At 32.4% G+C, this 24,073-nt stretch overlaps 1 protein-coding gene across 2 annotated transcripts; it reads right to left on the bottom strand.

Moving 5' to 3' along the window:
- Positions 1 to 657: 657 nt before the first annotated feature.
- Positions 658 to 23,295, bottom strand: LOC147065217 (microtubule-associated protein 1 light chain 3 gamma-like). 2 transcript variants are annotated; one of them, XM_085956720.1, is made up of 5 exons: positions 23,036 to 23,295; positions 22,703 to 22,758; positions 17,691 to 17,825; positions 15,845 to 15,985; positions 663 to 955 (listed from the first exon to the last, which is right to left on the bottom strand). In XM_085956720.1, the coding sequence occupies exons 1-5, from the start codon at positions 23,124 to 23,126 to the stop codon at positions 950 to 952; spliced, it is 429 nt and encodes a 142-aa protein (XP_085812846.1). In that variant the 5' UTR covers positions 23,127 to 23,295; the 3' UTR covers positions 663 to 949. The 2 variants fall into 2 exon arrangements, with proteins under 2 accessions (XP_085812847.1, XP_085812846.1); XM_085956721.1 differs by lacking the exon at positions 17,691 to 17,825 and having other exon boundaries at positions 658 to 955; positions 23,036 to 23,279.
- Between the last annotated feature and the right edge of the window lie 778 nt (positions 23,296 to 24,073).

The raw sequence follows: 24,073 nt of genomic DNA, 5'->3' as shown, positions 1-24,073 counted from the left end.
TTTTTGTTTATATAAATATACTTGTCCATCAATGAGGACTCGACTGTCTTGGGGAGAGGGGGAGTTATGTGCAGCCTTCGTAGTCCAGTGTACGTATGGCACTGAACTTTCACCCGGAGGCTCCGGGGTTGATTCCCCGTGAAATCACAGTATATTTATGTGGTTTTCTCAAAGCCTGGGTGTGTATGTAATCATTTCGTTTCTACTAGTACTGTAATACTGTTGTAGCGTTAAAAGAAGAATGTATTACGAAACCTCTTACATGAAAGGTCAGAACTGCGTTTTTGGCTATTTTGACTTCTTTGCCTTTATTAAATAATTTTAAAGATAATAAAACAATGATATCAAATAAAAACAAAAATTCAAATAATATTTTATAGGCATAACTAAAAATTTACAATTCCAGCATTTAAATTAACATTATGGTGTCATTAAAATTTATTGAAATCGCACTACTGAAAAGTTACCATTTTGCAGTTCCGACCACGTAGGAGGAGGAGGGTATCGATATGTATATAACATGTTTATATTTTTATATCTATCTATCCTAAACAGAAAGAAAACAAATGGAAAAAATAAAACTAAAATACTAATTTATTGATTAAAATATAAAATTAGATAATAATAACATGAATTTTACAATTTATTTACGTTTTTAAAATAAAAAAATATATAAAACTTGGAAAATTCTTCGTATGTGGTACATATTTGTACAGTTAGTTGAATGCTTACATAATAGTATCGTAAAATGAATATTTATTATTAAATGCAAAGGAAATGCCTCTCAACGGGCAATTAATATAGGTATTTGTAGACTTATATGATGAGGTGATTCATTATGAAGTTATACTATGAAGGAATATATTTAATGAGCGTTACTGAATATCACAGTCTCAGTGTTAACAACCAGCGACGAGTTTCTGGGAAGTCTTGGGAATCCGATGGCACGTCATGGCTGAAAAAAAACAACATAGTTCACATTAATATACAGTACTCTCTCAGTAATCCGCCACCCCAAAAACCAGACAAGTGTCCAATTAATGAAAGCGGTGGATTGTAATGCATTCATACAAAATATGGTAAAAATGAAAACAGGTATTTCGTAAAAAATAGTTTTTTTTGAGAAATTTGTACTAGCAAATTACGGTTTTATTTAGCCGGCTCGCACATCACAACTCGCCTCGTGTGCCTAAGCGCCATAAATCAAAGCTTCCGAGAACGGGCAGGCGGTGTTCCTTGATAAAACCTCGCACATCTGCCTAGCGATATCGACATTCGCCGCATCGGAGAGTCTCTCGTCTGCCATTTTTATTGTGTTGATTGTATGAACAAACGTCAAACGCGGTGACCAGCGATGAGCGAGATGACAGTATAGACAGAGATAAAGACAGAAATGGCCGATGGCCGCGGGCTGTGCGCTTGCGCGGAGCTGACATTTTTTGAGATCGACATGCAGACTTTGGCCAATGCAACTAGACGAATGTCGCAGGGTCGCAGAGTTGCAGTTGCATCGGCCAATCTGCGAAGCTCCATTTGATAACGTTTGTTTCTTGGTTTACGATGACGTCACATCGACGAATTCGTCGTAAGACGCATGCGGCGAGTTCTGATGTGCGAGCCCTCTTATAATCAAAATCAATTACTAAATTACACATATTTATAAACTAAGTTTATTAGGTAACTAAATATTAAACAGTAAATCACTTGACACAACTAGTTGTTCAGTGAGACAGATAATCTTGAATGGCTTAGGATTCCTGGCTTTTCCTATGACCAAAAGCTTCATTTTGTGTGTCCCGGTTGCATTGAGCACATCATAATAATTGTGATGCGGTCCTTGGGCACTTTCCTCCCTGGTTCATTAGTTTCTTCGCGATGAATGTACGTTTTACGAAGGAGAAGTTTCCAAAACAAACCCGCTTCATCTGCGTTGTATACTTGTACGCGGCGGACTACTAAATTTGACAATCGAATACCGGCTAATTATAGAGCTTGATTTTGTGCTTTCAACAAAAATAACAGCGGATTATAGTAGTTGTCGAATAAACGAGCGGCGGATTACTGAGAGTGTACTGTACCAATTTTTAGTAAATGCATAAGGTGACATGGAGGAAACACAAAAATAATGGGATGTATTTACCTTTTGGGTGTGGTTGTAAGAAAGTACGATTTTCGAGTGCGGAGTGTTAAAGATTATATTATTTTCAATATTTATGTCATATACATTAAAGTTTGTCACGTACATAAATGCAACGTGCATTCAATATTGGTGATATTTGAGGACATTTAGGGGGCTATGTATTTATTGCATTTAATTTCTTGCCCCTCATTAAGTAATAAACCAAAACTGTCACATCAAACTGTGAAACTCCATTTCACGCAGATAGCGACGCTGGCGGCAAAACATTGAAACACAACTGACAGCTGTCGGACGAAGTAATATTGTATTGATTACAGATTATTTATGGAATTAACAACCAAAAAAGAATGAATAATTTGCAAGCATTTGCTTTAATTTTCGGTGGTCGATGTATTTTGAAAAGAGACGGTAATGAGCATGTTGCCATTTTTTTTTTCCGACCATGTCTGATCCTAATAAGATCATATGGAGGTTTGTATTAACAGATTTTTGTTTTTACGAGAAATGGATGTAAGCCACTTGCTCAACCTATTATGTCTATACTCTGACTCATACACAAAATTGAAAAACAATATGTGTACTTGCCAGATCTAGGATTCAAACCTGGGACCCACGACGCTAAAGCCGCGCGTCCATCATGGGTGCCATTACTAAAATAAATATATGTGTGTATTTAAAATTTATCTACACTGATAAAGTAACGATTCGATTATTTTAAGATAAAATAAATTAGCTCACAATTAATAATTATTTAGTTTATATTGTGCAGTTTTCATTGTAGGTACTTATGTCAATTTAACCGGATAACTGCCGCCAGCGTCTTAGCACGCTTTTCTATTCCGAGGACAGAGGGCCGGCCAAGCAAAGTGCGCGTGCTAAGACGCTCCACTTGAAACGCAATATATCGGCCGAGCTCAATGTTTTGAATAATTCAATCACATTGCCCACACAGCGACATCTCTTAGGATCATAGTGTAATACTTACATTTGAAAATTTCTATATTATCATCAACGAAACGTCAATTTTAAACAAAGCTTTCTTGGGTTACCGAAACGCGTCGCTAGTAGGGTTTTGCCACGGATCCGATATTTATCAAATCACACGCCGGGATTCCCGTTTACTTATAGTAGATGCAATCGGTAATTGTTTATTTTATAAGATATTAGTGTCGGGACTTATTTTATTGGCATAGTGTTTAACTTATTTGACATTTTTGTATTATATCTTTTTATAATAAGTCAAGTTTCTGGGATATTTAATCTTTTTCACATACAATTTTTTTTATCTTTTTCCTAATCAAAATTGAAGGAACACAAAGTACATCAGAAAATGCCAAACAGGCCTCACTGTTGAATCGTATGATAGTGATTTTGATGAAGAGGAACAAGATGTTTTGATTCCCAGTGCATATGAAGCTGCATATTGTAGAATTACTTCTCATACATAATCACGTTCTCATCTCTACTGTGTAAGTGTTGTGACAACCCTCACGTTTTGTGAAACATTAAGTTTGATTTATTTCGATAAATGACGGCGTAAATGGACACATCGTGTATTAATTTGGTAAGTTTATATGATATAGTATTAATATAATGCCAAAAAAAGTATATTTACAAAGGTTTATTTTTTCAAAGAAAATCGCGGACCTCCGTATATGGCCATACTAATACCTCCTGGCATAGAACAGGTTAAAAATTAATGTATCAATAATTTTTGGATAGTCGAAATTTTAAAAATGGCAATAATTTTGGTCACTGGAAGCAATCAGGCCCAAAGTTTCTATGATAATTATTTAACATAATATTATTATTCTTAATTTCATCATATACCTATATTATGGAATATAAAAAAAATATAATTCAAGAACAGATTCACATTCATTCCTACTAAAGATACAAATAACTATTGCAAATTTTAGTGGAACCCAAATGTCTAATTTGCATAATCAAAACTTAATATTGTACGATAGAGGTCATTCATTTTGTCTTTCTCACATTATTTGGATAAGAAACGTTTAAAAATTATTGTTTTATTTAATAAATTTTTTCTGTATGTATGTATGTCAGTGATTACCAACCATGGTTATGTGAGTTTGTGTTTGTTAAACAAATTAAAAATAATGCTAACAATAATTATTAATCTATTAATCGGTTCTATGCCTTTAGCGAGTTATCTTGTCCAACTTAAAACTCAAATTACTAGCCACTGTCGATTGATTTGCATAATCTAAAAAATTAAACACACAGTGACATCTGTTATGTGTGACATCAGCTGTGTATGAAATACTACGCCACAAATTATCAGTATTACAGCGATTGTAGTAAGAGTGTCGCTCTACATTTAACATGTGTTGTTAAAAATCTGCGGCCTGTCAGATACTGCCGTTGTAATATTGTGAAGCATGGAAAAGATTAAGAAGAATTGGCATCGTAAAAATACTGTTAGAGAAGTATTTGTGGACCAAGAGAAAAATACCAGCACGCTAGGACTAAATATATGATTGTATCAAGAGGGCCAGTGATACTTTGATCGTTCACAACAGCACTTTTGAGAGGGTCAAGGATTTCATGTACCTGTAAAATCTAAATTAAAAGAAGTCGCTCGGTATACAAAGCAGTGAATCGACACTTGAAACGTTTCTTGTACAAAATGCTAATAAGACCAGTTGTCATGTATGTCTCGGAGACTCGGCGCATGGTCAAAAACATGGAAAGAGATTTGAGCGGAGCGTTCTGTATGGTATATCCGGACCCATCAATGACACACAGTTGGGGTGGAGATGAAGCTACAATTTCGACCTGTACACTGTATATGAGGGCCCGCACATCGACAGTCCATCAAGTTGATATCAGGGCCATGTACACAGGATAGACGAGTCTCGCATGAAAAAGAAACTGACATTCAGGAAACCGAAAGGCAAACAAAGACCTGGTCGAGCTCGTACAAGATGGAGAGATAGTGACTAGTTGGATTTAAATTTAGGCATCCTAAGCTGACGGGAAGCTGCTTTGGACAGACCAGGATGTAGGTAGACACTGGAGGAAGCCAAGATCCATTTAGGTTTGTAGCACCAGATAGAAGAAAAAGAAGAAGCATTTTGAAAGTTTACCATGGTTGGGATATTTGCATAAAAACTGCAATAACTTTTTAAAAATAATTAGGTATATTGTCACATAATTATTACAAAATATGTGTACAATATTATTGTGCCTGACGTAAAGTGAACAATGTTTTTTACACATGAAGTGCCTAGTTTCAAAAGCCCCTAAAACTATTTTAGGTGGTTCTGAGAAATGTAAGAAAAACGATTTTAGGTAGTTTTGAGAAAAACGAGAAAAACTCATATCTATTAAATCTGTGAACTTTGTGTATTTATTTTTTTAATTCGTTACATTCTAAAGAGTATTTTGGCTTTCCATTTTAGGGGTATTTAAAAAACACAACCAACCATTTTAGCGGATTTTGAAATTTACCCTAATTTTTGATCATACGTAATGACGGTTTTTGGCGTTTTTTAAAGTTCAATCTTTGGCCATCAGGTAACAAAAATATCCATCTAAATACATATCTAACTCAAAAATTTTCAAAAACCGTTTTAGGGGGATTTGAAACTAGGCGCTTCACGTGTCGAACCAGATAATGTTTTATCCGGTTAGGAGTTTTTTGAGATTTAATAAAATATAACTGTTCCACTAACCACAATAGGTTGGGAATCACTGCGTGTAGCGATTGTGTGTATTAGTTACCAATACACAATCGCTATGTTATGATATATGGTATCTCTACTGATTTATTATTAGTGAAAAGGTAAAAAAAAATATATATAAAATAATCAGGGGTCATTGAAGTCTTATTCATAAACTATTTCTGTACAATTATTATTGCTTTGTTTATCAAAACAAAACAACAATAAAAAAATACTAGGTTCATGGTACAACAATAATATTACTGTGCTAATTAAAATATGTCTATATAAATTAAAATATGTATATATAATAATGTCAGTTTGTTTTTCAAGGACTCAAATATCCTTAAAAAACAAACTGACATCTTTCAACGCAAAGCAGAAGTAATATAATTAAATTACACAAATTTAATTTAAATGCTTAATGTAATACAACCAGGCAAAGACACCAAGCCAACAGGAAGCAGTGGAGAGACGGCTTGACAACTCAACCAAAGTACTCCATAACCAAGTGCACAGGATCCACAGGAAAGGGCAGGATTGACGGAGTGGGTGGGTCTTTCAGTTTAGACTGCTAGAATTTTGGTTGAAAGCTGTACACCGCTCAAGTCATTTGCCTATCATTTTTGTTATTGATCCTATCAGTCTGAATTTTTTTGTAATCGATTCTTCGTGATCAGTTTTGAGATAGAAATCAAAAAAAATATATGCCCTAAATCTACTTTTTGAGATAACAAAAAGCTTACATGGGTAAAGCGGGACCATTTGCATGCGCATTGAGCAATACCTTTTAAACCCCTTGTGAATTCTACATTAATTCATCATGTTGCCATCTGTGGGCGTTCCCACTAAGGTGCCAATATATATAAATATAACTAGTCAGTTTCGTTTGTTATAAAATTATAACCAGTAATGTTGTGACCTCATCGCGAGAGCGTGCAAAGCATTGGGGCCCAGTCAGACAAGGGGTCCTAAATCTAAATAATGTACAAAAAGGATTGTATAGATTAAAACCAAAATGTACAGATATCTGAAAGCAGTTGTTAATGACACACTGACAATAATATTATTGTTGATGGCAATTTCTGTTATTCCCATTTTAGCCATAATACTTTCAAGTTTGTATCAAGCCCATGAATGAATTAATTTAATTCTTTTATTACAATTCTTTAAGTAAATTCTATCTCATATTTAGAAACATGAGCGGAGGAACATTGGTGATTTTTGCATAGGGGCCCAATATTTATACAACTACTGAATATGGCAGCGTAATATTATATTATTATATAGCAGGGCTTTATAATATAGGCTACACAAACATTCTTTTAATTAAATGAATAATTAATTAACAAGATTTGAGAATGTAACATTCTTTATTGTACATACATAATTTGAATACACCTCAGATACATACCTATTAGAAAAAAAGTCTGAAAAATGTTTTCAATAAAGTTACATTCGAAAATCTTATAAAAATAAAGGTTAATTAAATTATTAGCAAGTACAAGTAGGTATCTATTATTGGTATCTTGATTCAAACCACAAAAACCAATTACCAATATTAGCGAAATTTGTAAAGTAGGCACTTCAGTTGCATGACTATTAAATTTGTTAATTTTGTTGTAATTAGGTGGAGCAGGTAGAGTGCAGATGGCTAAGGACTAAGATACATGGTGCTGTAAGTGGCTGTGTTGACATGGATACCAGGTCAGTTTGATTTTACCAGATGTGCATTGCATTGTCTAAGGCTGTGTATTTGCGTCAACACTGCAACTTGCAACGGCGTGTGTCTTCAATTTGCTTCTACTAGCAGCACCACGTATCTTAGCTCTAGATTGCTAAAGCAAATAACCCGGATATAGGTTCATCCATGTCCGGAAATTTGTACGTATGCAGTTCTACATATCACACTTCACCGTGAAGTCTTGTATAGGAAATAATATATGGTCGTATATTAAAGACCGTCGAACCTCTTTGGGTCGTATAGTACTGAGATAAAATTCATGTCTAAATAAAACACGGTTGTTTTTGGTTTACAGGAAGGCAGTGGCAAACCAATTTTGAAAATAGCCGATATACTTATTACGATTACTTGTTAGGTTAGGTTAGGATCTAATAAAATTGGAACGTTATTGTCTGCAATGCTCCACGAACAACGCATATTTTTTTCACTTCGGTGCCATAGAGATGACCATATAGTATACGGTCATCTCTTTCCGATAAGAAAGCTCACGGGGAACTGTGCTACGGTGAAATGTGATACTTACAATTTACATGTAGCCAGATTCATGTCCTGCCCGCTGCCATATTTTTTTCAAGATTTTTACTAATAATGTGAGGTGTTTCAAAATTATGTACCCATATTATATAGGTGTCATTAAAAGAGGTATTGTTAATTATTATTAAGTAGGTACTGGAATGCAAAATAATACTTTCTTATGATCAGACAGCATTTTAAGAGTTAAGTAGGTACCTACCTACTTATAATAAAAATATACCTAATTGGACTTTGACATCTACATGCAGAAAAATGCATAATAATTCATTTAATAATGACAAACCATTATCTGAGTTGGAGTATTTGTGATGAAAACGCACATTATTAATTTTTATGCAAAATAATTATTGTTGTAGATAATAATATGCTGTGAGATAAACAATGATTCCTGTGACCTGTGTCAAAGATCATTGCTATCGCCAGTTATAAATAAAAAAAAATAATTTGTGTTTGAACTAATTGGAAAAAGTTCAGATTTAACAATAAGCATTCGATGATAGCAACACTATCAGGGTTTTAATAATTTAATTATTACTTTAATTAAAAATATATAAAATAATTATGCGTGTCAAGAAGATATCAAATTCAGGTATGAATTCAGATACCACGAACATACTCAAGCGATTACAATTAAGTTAGGCATATTGTACGTTTTTTGCTCTTATTAAAAATTAGTTATCAAAAATATTACAGAGACTTGAGGCTTTTGAGATGTGGCTGTATTGATGTCTCCTCAAAATCTTTTTCATCGACAAGCTGACAAATTTAATGTTGATGTCTTCAAAACTAGACATCTACGGTACCTCGGCCACATTATGAGAGAATAAAAACACTGCATTCCCAACTCATTATCTAAAGAAAGATCAGTAATAAACACAGCAGAGGAAGATGCCGCATTTGATTGGGTACAGGTGCAGTTCCATCAAACTATTCTGAGTAGTAGGTAGACAATAAAGTAAAGATTGGATAGGTGTTGGCCGACCTATGATAAGGGAAGACACGAGAACAAGAAAAATTAATATGGTGCTTTGACAGAATTTTGCTGATATTAATATTGTATTTCATGTCACTAATTATTAAGAATAAGTGCACTATTTATATGTTTATTATTATGTACATAATATACAGTTCAACTTTTATATTCTAGCTGACATATCAAAGCGCTATAATGTCGTGTAAAAGGATGAAAGCACAGAATGGGTGCTGAAGTGATGAAGTCTCGATTCTAAACGGTTATTTAATGTTTACCATGACTAGTAGAAAATAATTTATAGGTAGGTATTATAAAAAGAGAGATCCAGAAACTTAGAGTAGCACAACGTGGTATGGAGAGGTGCATGCTGGGCATAACGTGGAAGGACAAAAAGAGGAATGAGTGGCTAAGGGAACAGACAAGGGTTTGCGATGTAATAGAGTTTGCTAAAAACCTCAAATGGAAATGGGCTGGACACATAGGTCGAAGAAAGGACAATCGTTGGACAAAGTAAGCCATCCAGTGGTATCCAAGAGGTACAAAACGTTCGCAAAGTAGACCTAGATGCCGCTGGATCGATGACATGATAACGTTCTGCGGAAGTACGTGGTAATGCAACGCACAGGACCGAGAGAAGTGGAATCAGCCCGGAGAGGCCTTCATCCAGCAGTGAATAGGTTCAGGCTGATGATGATTATACAAATATTTGCTAAACAATATGTCATAATAAATTGTCACTTGTTGGCGTTACTATTACCAGTGGCGAATACCCTATCTATACTAAGCAATTATTTTTAAACATGCCATAAAAATATATATAATATATTGACATCCCATATGGGTATGGAGGTCATGCGATTTAATATGAATGCTCAGTCAACTAGGGGCATCTAGCGGCAGAATACCAAGCATCCAATTTAATGCATTTTAGTAATAATTTATATTTACGTATCTAAAAACGTTAAAAAGAACAATATATATCTATTTTTTGAGTTTAAACATACCGTTATCTTTTCGTTTGAAGATCTCATCTTATTATTATGTATTGTTCAGCGCTCGAAATGAAAAATTTTACGACCCGGAGCGCTCGATAATTTTACCAAAATATCAACTATATTATACTATACTAGATTAATTGTAAAAATGATTTATAAAAAAGTGTGTTATTTTTTTATTATATGAAATATTTAACTTAGACGGTCAAATTAATATTTCCACGAGACGGAGCGATAATTTTGTGGATTTTATGAACCGGAACGGCGCTCCGGTGCGTTCCGGTCCATTTCAAGCCCTGGATTGTTTTATGGTTATGCTCATCATTTAAATGTAGTTTAACAAGTTTTCAAAGGTATCGAAGATATTTAAAACTTAGACTTTTCTGGAAAATAAAAATGTGCGTACATACTTGATACTATTTTTATTTATATCGAATTGACCTACAATGTCAAAGCTCCTTTTTGATTTTTTTAATTAATAAAATAAATCAATGAATTATTAAAAAAATCCTTCTACAACTTTCAAGAGAACTTATTAACATTACATTTCATACATTATCACCAGGTTCAACCCAACCCTAAGAGGATCATAATAAATGTATCTCCACAGAGTGGAGTTTGTATTAACAGATTTTTGATTTCACGAGAAATGGATGTTAATCACATAGGTACATGTTCAACCTATTAGGTCAATACTTTAACTTCAAATATACGTAGAAAAACATATTGTGAATTTTCCAGACTCGGGATTCGAACCGTGGAGTTACTTAAACTATATTTTAATGATAAAAATAACCATAAAATAATGTGTAAAATAGATCAATATTTTTTCATCAGTTTTTTTAATTGTAAGTTTATTTTTCAATTCAAAAACAATATTCTTACATATATTTCTCTTTTTATTGTTTTTAGAATTAACTAAAATGTAAATTATCACTATAATTGCATCATTTGCATTTTGTCGCTAGAGGTCCTCTTCAATTCATCACATAAAATTAATTAGACGCGATAATTTATTATTATGTTGATATACCTATTACCTATAACAATAACACAAAAATAAATATAATTATTATGTATTACATTTTACTGCTCATTGCAACATTTAAATGACAGTTTTAATAAATTAAAAATGGAACATCTAGGTACCTACCATTTTAACAGAAAAAAATGATTGTGGTGTATGTAGCTTATTTTAGCTCCCATTGTAAACAGATTATCAAATTTGTGATGAAGCATTTAATAATATCGGCATTGACGTCTATTTGAACAGAAATCTGTATCACAATGTGTAAATAATGAGTGAATCACTTTAATAAAAGATAGGTACCCGATCTAGAAACATTTGTGATCCGTGAAGGATCCCCATCAAAGGAAAATAGATTGTCAGCACTTGACAACATCTTGGTAAATGATGGATAATAATAATAATAAGGTATGTATTATTGGCGTTAACTGAATACAATATTGTTGACCTCAAGAATTGATCCCTGTGCATATCTAAACTATATCTGTTGCTATCAGGGAATACAAAAATGATCTTAATAATATTAATAGGTCTTTGCTCTATTATAAACTTTTCTTCATCAAAATAATTAAGTATCAATAATATTCAGATTATCATATTTCCAAATAAATGATTTGTCATGTCGTACTAGAGATTCGTTCCCAAGTTTTATGTTGGTTTGTGGATGAAACGTAAAGGTATATGGGAGTTAAACGGCGCGCATTTATTTTTTACTGCTGAATAAAACACTGCATACACACAAGTTGACAACATCATCATTGAAAGGTCTAATCGACTTAAATCGCCCATTAAATCTCAAAAAAAGTAATTAAAACGATGCTATTGGTGCAACTATTCATTACAAATCTACTTTGTAATGTAGGTATAATAAATTATGATAATTACTATAATTAATATTGTATGAAGTTGTCATTATTTTCTCTCTGTGTACATACTCGGCTTAAGGGACTATAATATGGACAGCGAAAAACACTCGGACGGATAGGTTTGTACTTGAATGCTTCATCGAATACTGTCAAAGATATTTATTTTACATCTTCTTTCGTGACTATATTATGTTAGATGCACCTAAACTTTTCCCAATCATGCATTGGCCTTGGCCACCTTGATGATAGCATTTTTGGATGTCATTGATGGTGCTGAAGAATATCCCACTTGTTAACGAACATAAAAATGGCCGCCATATACGAAAATCGGAATTGCAACTGAGCGATCTTAATATTTGTGTAGTTGACCAACTTAATAATGCTTCATACGCTTAAAAAATAATTAAAATCTCATGACTGAAAATAATGTGGAAGGCTCCTTCTATTTATAGTCCAAATTCTTTGATTTAATCACTGCCTAGTAGATTTATAGCTATAGATGGATATTATTTGAAATGAATATGATTAATTGTTGTAGACATTTATTGTGTTCTTAGCTGTCTGACACAATAATATTTTCGCATATTGCATTGTCAACAGCTGTTTTATAACACCTTTTGTGGACGTGTGTTGACGGTCAGAGTTCATTTTGTATAATATGTAATTCAATAATAGTATGTACATATTAATGACAAACATTAAAATCAATTTTTCGAATTTCATTAGATATTTTTTTCCGTAAAATTATTGAGTATATAGATGACAATGCAGATTCATTTTATTGTGTTTTCATTCAATATTCCATGTGGCTGCAAAAAATTCACCTCCTAAGTAAAACTCTCGCTGTTTAAACTATGTCGTGATATTTATATTTAATTAAAATGCGCATGCATACGTAAATATTGAAAAATAATATATTCTTTCCTTTCTTTTTATTTTAACCATATCCTATCGTAAGAAGATCATAGTATGGGCCTCCACAGAGTGGATGTTTGTATTAACAGATTTTTGTTTTTACGAGAAATAGATGTTGGTCATTTGCTCAACCTATTAGGTCCATACTCTGACTTCAAATACAAATTGAAAAATAATAAAACAATATGAGTGTATTTGCCAGACCCATGATTCTAACCTGGGACTCACGAGATTATAAGCCGTTGCGAAAGCTGCTCGGCTATCGACTATCGTGCTTACGTTTATCCCATATTTCTGCACACTCGAGAACTATAGTTTGTTCTACCACATCCAGAAGATAACGCATTTTCCATTATTTATGTGTTTTCTGGTACTGATACATTCAATTTTTTCTTTGTTTGTTTATCATACTTTTCTATACGTAGGCCCATAAGCCCTGGCCTACCCCTAGCATGCAGGTGTGTAGGTATACTAATACTATTTATAGATACTTGTGAAATTCAATGACAAAAATTCATTTAACAATATTGTGTTACACGGTACTTATTATTGTAATGGGTCAACCATTCAAATAGGTCAGTGCTCTGCAAACTTTTGACAGAGAGGAGTCAAATAGCATAACGATTTAAATATTTTCAAGAGAATTATGTATTATATTATATATTTTTATTTGGAAAGAGTATGACAGTTTAAAATGACTGACTTTAAACGGTAAAAGACGAAGAACACTCATGCGAAAATAGTTGTGTCTACAATATGTAGATTTTTATAGCAGCGGACAATATTTCTTTCTAAATACTTTCATATTCAGTAGATACTACAATTTTAGCTCCATGTATTAAATACAGCAATAATTGCATTTCAATAGTGCCCTTGTTAAAATCAAATGGAGAAAAAAAATATTGGAATTAACTGGATTTGTAGTAAACGGTCACTTATGGCTGTGAGACTTGGTGCTTAACTCAAAACGAGGAAAACAAATTAGCTGTCTTCGAGCTCAAAGTACTCCGCAAAATCTTTGGACCCACGTTGGAAAATGGGAACTACAGAATAAAAATGAACCACGAGTTGGAAGAGCTGATTGAACAGCAAACAATCATAAGATACTGTAAGTCCCAAAGACTACGATGGGCGGGACATGTGGAGAGAATGCCTGAAGTTAGAGCGCCAAGGATCATGACGAAGTGGCTACCCCAATGGAAGAGACCCAGAGGCCGTCCAAGAAGGAGATGGGCTGACACCGTAGAAGTGGACTGGCTTCATCTAGAAAGACCCGGTAACTGGAGAAGTGTGGCGAGAGACCGGAGTGAGTGGAGAGCGCTTGTGGAGGAGGCCAAATCCCACCCCGGGATGTAGCGCCGTGGAAGAGAAGAGAAGAGAGAGTAGTAAAATCTAGAATCGTTTCACTATAGACGAAATCCAAAAACAATACATTAAATGTGTCCGAATAACTCTGCAGACGAGTACAAAAAAAGCGATATGTAGGTCGCGAGCCGCGGTCTAACAAGTCCTGAAATAAGCTGATAATGATAACATTGATAATAAAACACTCCCATATTCAATTTCATGGAATAACACACAAAGCCAAAATAATATTCATTAAAATAAAGAATACCTACAGGTTGCATTCTTTTTGTTTTTTTGTTAAAAAAAAGGTAGGACGTAACTGGAGTTGTAAATACATACGATTTTTTTTTAAATATCATACATATCGTAAAATAAAAATCCATCTCAAGTTAGTATAACATTACTTTTGTATACAACACTGAAAATGATATTATGGGGTCGTGTTATATAATTATTATACAGATAGATGCCTACATATTAATATAATATCTCACATTATGTTATATACATACGAATAGGTATTTGGGTGCCTGAATAGTATCTTCAAAAGTCACTTATTATTGTGTTAAGCGTAAAGTGTTCAACCAACGCTCGTGTATGCGTGTTATATATGGACTCGCAACGTGGCATGAAAGGTACATGTTGGGCATAACGCGTAAAATCACATAATAAAACAATGGATACGGAAGCGATGTGATAGAGGTAACTAAACAGATTAAATGCAATGGGCTGGACATGGGACACCGCTGACTCATAAAGTTCAGTGGACGTACGTCGCAGCGAAGAATTAGGGAATGAGACAGTGTTGCCGTCTTTTTCTATGCTGATTATAGTATATATTGACACCCACGTTGGCCGCGTGGCTTAAGCGCCGGTCTATAGTGTCGTGGGTCCCAGGTTCGAATCCTGGGTCTGGCAAGTACACAAATTGTTTTTCAATTTGTGTATGAGTCAGAGTATGGACCTAATAGGTTGAGCAAGTGGCTGACATCCATTTCTCGTAAAAATAAAATCTGTTAATACAAACCTCAACTACTTGGAGGCCCATATGATCCTATTAGGATCGGACATGGTCGAAAGAAGAAGAAGAAAAAAGATTATAGTACAAAGGCGTAAAAATAGATGAGAGTATTTCTGAAAAATATACAGTACAGGAACATTTTTCGTCTCGAATCCTTTAAAATTATAGTATTTTGGTATATTTGGCGTAAAATTATAGTATTTTACATTTTTCGCGGAATTACAATTATAGTATTGTACTATAATTATAGTACGGTTGGCATCACTGGACTGAGAAGAGTGGGGGAGCTAGGAGAGGCCTTCATCCATCAATGGATTGATCTCGGTTGATAACGATGATGTAGGTATATGTACATATTATTATAATAAAAGTAGAATTCGCCTATATGCATCATTTTTCGAATCTGAAATTTTAACACCGAATTAAGATCAAGATTGATAAAAAAATAAAATAATTATAAGCTTCAATGATAATAGATTTTTGGGCTGTCACCGCGAGTTCTTCCTTTTATTTTTTAATATGAGTGTGTGAGGTAATTTATAAACTGCGCCTCATGATAACATTAGATTTTTTAGGATATGTCAAAATAATCTCACCTGTAATGTCCCTCCAAACATTTCTTGTGATGCGTATGTGATGTAAAGGAAACCGTCCTCGTCAGCATGGTCAGCGTACGCCTGATCCATGGTTAAACTCATGCTGAGCATCGAACGATTGTTGATAAGTAAGTAGACAGCCTGAAACATGTAATAATTTATTATTAATGTGTATTTATTACGCTTCACTCAAGAAGGGATGACTTTCAAGAAATAACAAAACTTCAAACCTCATTGGTTTTACATAAATGCTACGGAATAAATGTACCTAATATCGGTACGGAATATTATTTTGGAATTATCAATGTAGCCAGGGTTAATTGAACAACAAACCATATTATTTATCTGTCCACAAAAGAATTAAATTAATAGGAGAGGACCCTGGCAGGTTTCGATTTCAATAGATATCGTATTTTACTGCGAACGTATCATTTTATTTTTAACACTACGTCCACTTAATACGCCATTGATTTAATACTAATTTCTCTTAAAACTATCAATAACTGTTTGTGTGATGTTTAGGAGAAGTAAAACAGTTTGTAGTGCTTAACTTCGTGCATACTATAAATACTGGTTCGTGTTATGTGTGTGACAATACACTTTATTTAATGACCATAGACAATAAAATAAATATATGGCAGATAAGTGAACGATAAGTGTGGTAGGTATATTATAATATAATTATTATTCCAACAATAACGAAGGTGTTAAAGAAACCTTCTTCTATAGAGATGGAGACTCACAAAACCATGAAAGTGAAACAAAAAGAATCCTTGCGCATCTATTCTATACACAAGACTGCTATCGGCAGCTATCGAGGGTAGTTTTTCATATTATTACGTTTGTATCAAAGTATTATAATTATTCGTCTAAACAGTCAAAACTGTCTATCTCGCTCTAAAATTCAGCACATCAAAGAGAGGTGCTGTTAAAACATAGCACATGTTGTAACAATTACAACTAACTTTTTGTAATTGTTACAATAAGTGCTATTACTTCGATACAAAAATATGAAAAACTACCCTCGATAGCTGCCGAAAGCGGCCGATAGCAGTCTTAGAATAGATGCACTGCTTTAATTAAACTAATTTTTATACGAACTTTGAATAGGTTGAATGGTTTGTGGTTTTTGGTTGCATATTATTATGAAAATGGCACTCATGACAAACAGAAACTTACTTCAGTGAAGATGGGTTTGTTCAATGTCTTTGGGCAATAATATAACATTTGCGAAACATGAATAAAATAGATTATGAGTCATTTTTTAAAAATGTGAAATGTATTGTTTAAAATATAATGTTTTCTAATAACCATGGTTGTTAATAATCAACATTGTGTGAAAAGTTAAACTAAAGAATTATTAGCTATTAGCTAGGTAGTTGAAGAGCTCAAAAGGCACCTCCTCCCTCTTGGAAATTGTTGACAAAATTAATGAAAATAAAATAGGTACTATAAAAATGCAATTAGTATTAAATACCGAATGAAAATACCAATACCGGTATTTTGGTATTTCCTATTGTATATCGGTATTTATACAGATATACAATAGGAATGAAAAAATACCTATATAATATGTAAAAATCTCTTTAAAATATTAATATTTTATAGCATGTGTCATTGCTGGTCACCAAGGACGATGAATGGGCACGGAAGTTAACCAGACATCGCGTAATCCGACAAAAAACAGTTCTGTTAAGCTTTTTATGTTTATGTATTGTCTGATTTTTAAAACCGGTATTTCGGTATCGAAAAATACTGGGATACCGGTTTTTAAATACCGGTATTGCAATCCCTAAATTTAATGCTTAATGTATAGGTGAGCAATAGTAAAGTTGTTGAATAGTACCTGGTTTGGAAACACTTTCATTCTATTTCTTATTATTGCCAAAAATTGTGACATAGTAATCTCTTGGGGGACGAGAAACTTTGTTTTATCTAACAGTGGAAGACTTCTCTCCTTGTAATATCTTTCAACCACTAACTGAAAAAAAAATCGGTAAGTACATTACAAATTGTATTTTTTTTTAAATACTTAAGTGAGGTTGCTGCCAAAAGTTGGTAAGTCGATATAAGTTGATATAATTATAGAACATGCAAATACATGCAAGTAAAGCACAAAGAAATTAGCATTATGCCTGATTTTAGAAGGCATGTCGAACTTCAGATTACAATTACTCCATAACATGATATAGAGACATACCAACTTTTGGAAGTAACCCCACATACACAATAACAATATAAGCACCAAGACAGAACGTTTTAGCAGATTTCTAACGAGAAATGATGGTTAGCATTGGCATGCAGTCCCAATGCCGTCTATAATCAGTTCGTAGCACTAAATTGCGATATCTGATGGTAGTGCTAGTTATTGATTAACTTAGAATGGAATGTGGTAACCTGTTAGCACTAAATGAATATTTTCGATTTATTCATTCGGACTAATAATTAACGTATTCCCACTTTTCTTAATACTTTGGACGCTGAAGACGCACATGCGCGTAATGACCAGGCGGCCGATCGATGCAATTAACGTGCATTTTAAAGGTGCTAATTAAAAACTCATTATCTACTCAGCAGCGAATGCGTTAAAATGTGAAATAATCATTATTTAATACAACCAGTTTTACTATAATATTACATTCTAAGTATAAGCAATAACAGTACCACGATCGAAATTCACAGCTTAGTGCCGCGGCCTGAATATAGTGATCATGTGCGGTAGATGTGAATATGTGCTGTAGATGAGGAGCATCCCAAGAAATAATCAATAAAGTAATGTATTTATTGTGAAAAATTTAAATGTATCAATTTAAAATACAATGAATTTTACAAATTACAAATTCAAGGCGTTCGCAGCTTGAATTTAACCCCCAATATTACGATTATTATAATGAAAAGTAACAATGGCTGCAAATTTTTATATGTGGAGAAGAAAACAATAATAATTAAATAACTCTTTCTATTATCTTACAATACTCTAAATGCCACGTTGTGAACGTCTTAAATTAATCATTTGTAATGCGTTACAACATAACTATTTTGATCAATAAATAAACTTAAAATCCGAAAAAGTATTTTTCTAATCTATCATAATTTTATTAGAGTTGCCACTTCATAACTTTGCACTTCGGCTCTAGGAATATATTAAAAAAAAATACTTATATTAACTATTTATTACTACATATTATATTAATATAAGTGAATATCATTTGATCTAATTTTATGCGAGGTAATCAGGTAAAGAGGCGTGTCAGTGTAGTAAAAAGTTCGATGTTATAAAGCGTATACTCTACTGAACAACGCAGCATGGTGGTAAGTTACAGTGGTACAGAATATAAGACTATTTTAATATGTCATTATTATTATGAAAAACAAGTGTTAAAACATCCCAAAATAAAATCACTAATATCACTTAGTGCCAGGTCTCTTAGGATTTCGTAATAACCAGCACTCGAAATGGAAAATTTTACGAATAGATAAATATATAAATACATAGTATTCTAATTATATGTGTATTTTATAAAAATAAGTGCTTTAGATTCTTTGTTATAATATGGCCTGTCTACCTCAGACGGTCAAATAAATTTTTCCATAAAGCGGAGCGATAACTTTGGGAATTTATATGAACCGGAACGGCGCTCCGGTCCATTTCGAGCCCTGGTATATACATAGGTACTGAGAGAGCAAAAGATTGGACCACTAAGAAATTTCATAATATTGTTTTTACAATATTATTATCTACCAGTGCGTATATTTGAAGTACATTGTTATTTTAGGTAGATATATTTTGAAGTGATACTATGTAATTTGAGATTCGTGCTGTTGTTATTGGAAAAATGGCTAAAATAATCGAAACTCACTAAAGATAATTTTATTCAAGTAGGCAGAAAATAACTTAGCAAGCCACTTTGACACATCACAGATAGCCGTGTCCGGGATGCGTCTTGCCAAACCCTATTTATCCAGAAAGCAACGTACCTAGAGGCAATTTTCGCGCCTACATCAATATAGCTTTTGGCAACCGCATTCCAAGGTCACCCGTACAGATTATAGCTCCAAACCCTATTTATCGGAACTCGCAGTAACCTTGGTACCAAAAAGTGAAATATTCCATTGAAATATGTTGTAATTTTAGTCATTGAAAAGGTAAGTTTATTAAATTTGTAGAGAAGGGTATTGTGCATCTATTCTATTCACAAGGCTGCTATCGGCGGATATCTAGGGTAGTTTATCATATATATGTATTGAGGCGGATAATTAGGTAAATAAGTTAACCGTCTGATCTGTCAAAAAGTGCTATATTTTAACAGCGCCTCTCTTGGCTGTATTCATTTTTAGAGAGAGATTGAAAGTTTTGACAGTTTAGACGGATAACTTATTGTAACAATAATTATAATACCTCAATACATAAATATGATAAACTACCCTTGATAGCAGCTTTGTGTATAGAATAGATGCGCTGATATACCTATATGTATTTCCTAATTATAATAAATTTGTCACTTTCAAGCCCCAATAATAAATTAACGTTCGTTCGTTATTAACATAGATCTGCTACCTACTCATACAATAGTCAGACAATATGATATTAAATTATTATAAAACAAAAACATGTTATTGTAGTTTGTAGATACACAGTACACACCTAGTTAATTCAACGGGATTTTAATTAGAAAATAACCTTTTATTATCATAGGTGTAGCATATAAGTAGGTATTTAATTGATTATATGGATTCAATAGTTTGTTGACATATTTTTTTGTTTCCGAGATAATAATAAATAAGTGTTTATTTCAATTTATAGACCAAGATGTGATGCAAGTTTTAAAGTAATTGAAATCAGTGGGTACCTGTTGGAAATGCTGATGCATATCATGCACTAGGAAGAGAAATGACTGTGACAGCATTATGCTATAGTAGTTGTTCATTATTCAAATTATATTTTAATTTAGTATTACGTCCATCTAGTAAGTATAGTTTTTCTTATATGGATACATATTTAATGAAAAAACACATAACTGTTTTTATGGTGTTTTATTATTATTATGTCTATTTTAATATTACATGATAGTATTATTTTTGTAGTTTTATGTATATTGCAAACAAACACGGCATGCGAGGAACGATTATTCAATTATTGAGAGACTATTTGTAAACTGCTTGATTGAAAGGTTTGATATCGAGTACCGACTAAGATGGTTAGTTTTATTTTATGTCGATAGATGTTACTGTAATGCATTCGTATACCAAGTCGTGTCCGGATTTTTTTACCCTGTTATATCGGAAATAGATGACCGTATAGTTCTGAGATAAATAAAACACTTAAAAATGCATAATAAAAATAACCGGAAAACAAGGTAATTACAGAAATAAATAGGTAAGTAAGTAGATTAGAAATACAATCATTTCATATAAGTATATTATTTTGATAATAAAGATATTATCAGATATTTTTATTACCAGGACTTTATAACATGTATGGCAATGGGGATAAAGGGGAGGTCAAAATACTAAAAATCGTGTGACGTCGCTTATGGATGACCACTAAAGTAAAATATGAATACGTCTTATCTCGTTCATGCATATATTTAGTGTTACAAATTTATCTAAAATTTTCAAATACCCGACAAACAGTCACACATATTCTCTAAGTTCACCGAAAATGTTCTTACCCCAGATTTTTTGATACTTTGCAATGCTTTTTTTATCATAAACATAATATATTATAAATAGTATAGGTACATAATACATATTTTACTACACCATAATTACTTAAGGTGCATACTCCATCTACCAGAATCCAACAAGCGGAAAAATACGAAACTTTTAATTTGTAAATACGTACCTATCTAAAAATTATTAAAAAAATATTTTCTGATGAACTTACAATTAAAAAAAAATGTTATAAATAATATAAATTCATTAAAGGATTATCTTATTAGTGTCGACACATTATTTTATTGCCATGTTTATTATTAAAATTTAGTTTCAGAAAAAAAAAATTAAATAATTTTCAAAAATTAAAAAAAAACTAATTTTGGTATGGTCATAATATAAATGCTCGATTATTCGACGTATTAATTAAATAAGATACTTGTTTAAAATGTAAATTATCAAATTCTTAATCTAAAAGATTCTTATTTTTCGCTTAGTAAGTGTTTCTGGTAGGTGGAATATTCACCTCAAATAATAAACAATTTAATTTTTAAAGCACATTTTCTAGGATAGTTAAACCTAACCTAACCTATCCATCAAAGCTGGCTTTAACCTATTTTAAAAATTAAATTAGAACTAAGTCCTTCCAATAAAAGCATTCGATTTGTAGTTTTTTTCGAAGTTTCGTATAAAGAATTTACACCATCCAATCGAGCTTTATAATTATTATAAAGTACGTAACATACCTAGCGACTTTCCAATATAAAATACATATTAATATTATTTTTTTAAGCATATGTTTTTTAATATGTGCCAAAGATACACAACAGGTTTGTCATAACAGCTTTTCACACAGGTATTTTTTATATAATCAAGATTTCAAATAATATATTATATTCTACAATAAATTAATATTTACAAATTGTTGCAGTTGATCACTTCAGTGTTTTTTTTAATATTGATAACACTTCACGGTGATTTCATACTTTTTTTTATAAATATTGCTATATTAGCAAGCATAAGAATAAAGGTACTACAATAATAATCATGGACAATTAATTATTAGTATTATTACTCGATGTTACCTTTTATTAACATTTTATATTTTCTAATTTATTATATTAAAATATTCTAATAAGAAAGTTATTTTTAATGATTTATGTTGATAAAAGACACAATCAACAATCCAGTTTATGAACTCACCGGAACTTTTGTTGGAAATTTACTTCTGATGGCAGCGACCTCATCTTTTCGACTTTCTGTCAAGGGCACAAAACAAGAAAATAATTAACACACTAAAACGATAATTAAGATGTTGATAACTGAACATATAATATTATACGAAAATATAGAGAATAGTGTAATATTATTTTTATAACGACAAAATATGTTCTTGTTTTAAATAAAAATCGACAAAAGAATCACACTGTTCGCAAAAGCAAGGGAAAAAAATAAACACGAACAAACAAAAATAGATGACTGATTGTTAAATAAATATGACAGCTTGATAAAAATATATTATTTTAAACTTCTTACCGAAGCCTTTTTTATTTTTAAAACACTGTTTAACGTTGCAATTCATGTCGTGTCTGACTAAATTCTTGGTCACTGCAATATTCAATTCCATATTGTCAACACAGATAGGTACTGTGAGTGTCAATAACTTTGTACGGATCACTTCAACGTAATGTGATCAGGAATAATAATGATATGCAATGCACCAATACGGTAATGCAGCAACACGATAAGAGACCGAAGACGAGTGGATCGCTTGCGAGGATGGTGACCAAACGAATGGAGTGCATAATATATTTTCTCAACGAAATGCAATGCTACTTACTCCTACATATTTAATATATCGGTGGGCCGTGACCTCTTCTCGCTCATTCACATATTCGTAAATTAGTTATTATATTTAAAATAAATGTTTAAAAAAATACCTCAAACGTAAATCACAAATATGTTAATAGTTAGGTATATGGAAGTGAGTTTAAAAAGGGCAATAATTAGCTGCTATTTTATTTTGGTATGGGAATTCATTTGTACTTTACACTGACATTTGCCAAAACTGCAAGCCTTTCAATACAAGTTTAGATTCACTCAGTAAATATCATTATATTAAATTAAATGTCTTTAAATATTGACAATGAAACTTGAATTTGTTATTTATTGTAAACTATGAAACAGCTTATCAAGCGTCGGCCTTTAACGTTGTAGGTTGCAGGTTCAAATTCAGGGTCTGGCAAGTAAACATAATATTGTTTTTCAATTTGTGTATGAGTCAGAGTATGGACCTTATAGTTTGAGAAAGTGGCTGACATCCATTTTTCGTAAAAACAAATTACAAACCTCTAATCTGTGAAGGCCCCCATATGATCTCATTAGGATCGGATATGGTCGAAGAAGATGATTATTTAGTTGGACAATCACAACAAAATCAAATAATTCTATGTCATTCATCCGTACAGAAATATGACAGGTAGGGTAAGACAATAAGCTAATTGTCAGGAAAAAACGATAGATTTTCTTATAATTATAAACAATGTATGGAAACTAGCATTTCAAAAAAAAAAA

This window comes from Rhyacophila brunnea, unplaced genomic scaffold, assembly GCF_057557595.1.
Source record: "Rhyacophila brunnea isolate RB1 unplaced genomic scaffold, BYU_Rbru_1.0 scaffold_6, whole genome shotgun sequence".
NCBI classification, from domain to species: domain Eukaryota; kingdom Metazoa; phylum Arthropoda; class Insecta; order Trichoptera; family Rhyacophilidae; genus Rhyacophila; species Rhyacophila brunnea.
This window is presented reverse-complemented; position numbering and strand designations above follow the sequence as displayed.

What these genes read in the sequence shown, in the direction of transcription:
- LOC147065217 (XM_085956720.1), bottom strand. Translation starts at nt 23,126, where the DNA reads ATGGAATTGAATATTGCAGTGACCAAGAATTTAGTCAGACACGACATG. An exon ending in TAAAAATAAAAAAGGCTTCG is followed by an intron (nt 22,759 to 23,035) that starts GTAAGAAGTTTA and finishes TGCCCTTGACAG; the next exon opens with AAAGTCGAAAAGATGAGGTC. An exon ending in TGAAAGTGTTTCCAAACCAG is followed by an intron (nt 15,986 to 17,690) that starts GTACTATTCAAC and finishes TACATGTTTCAG; the next exon opens with GCTGTCTACTTACTTATCAA.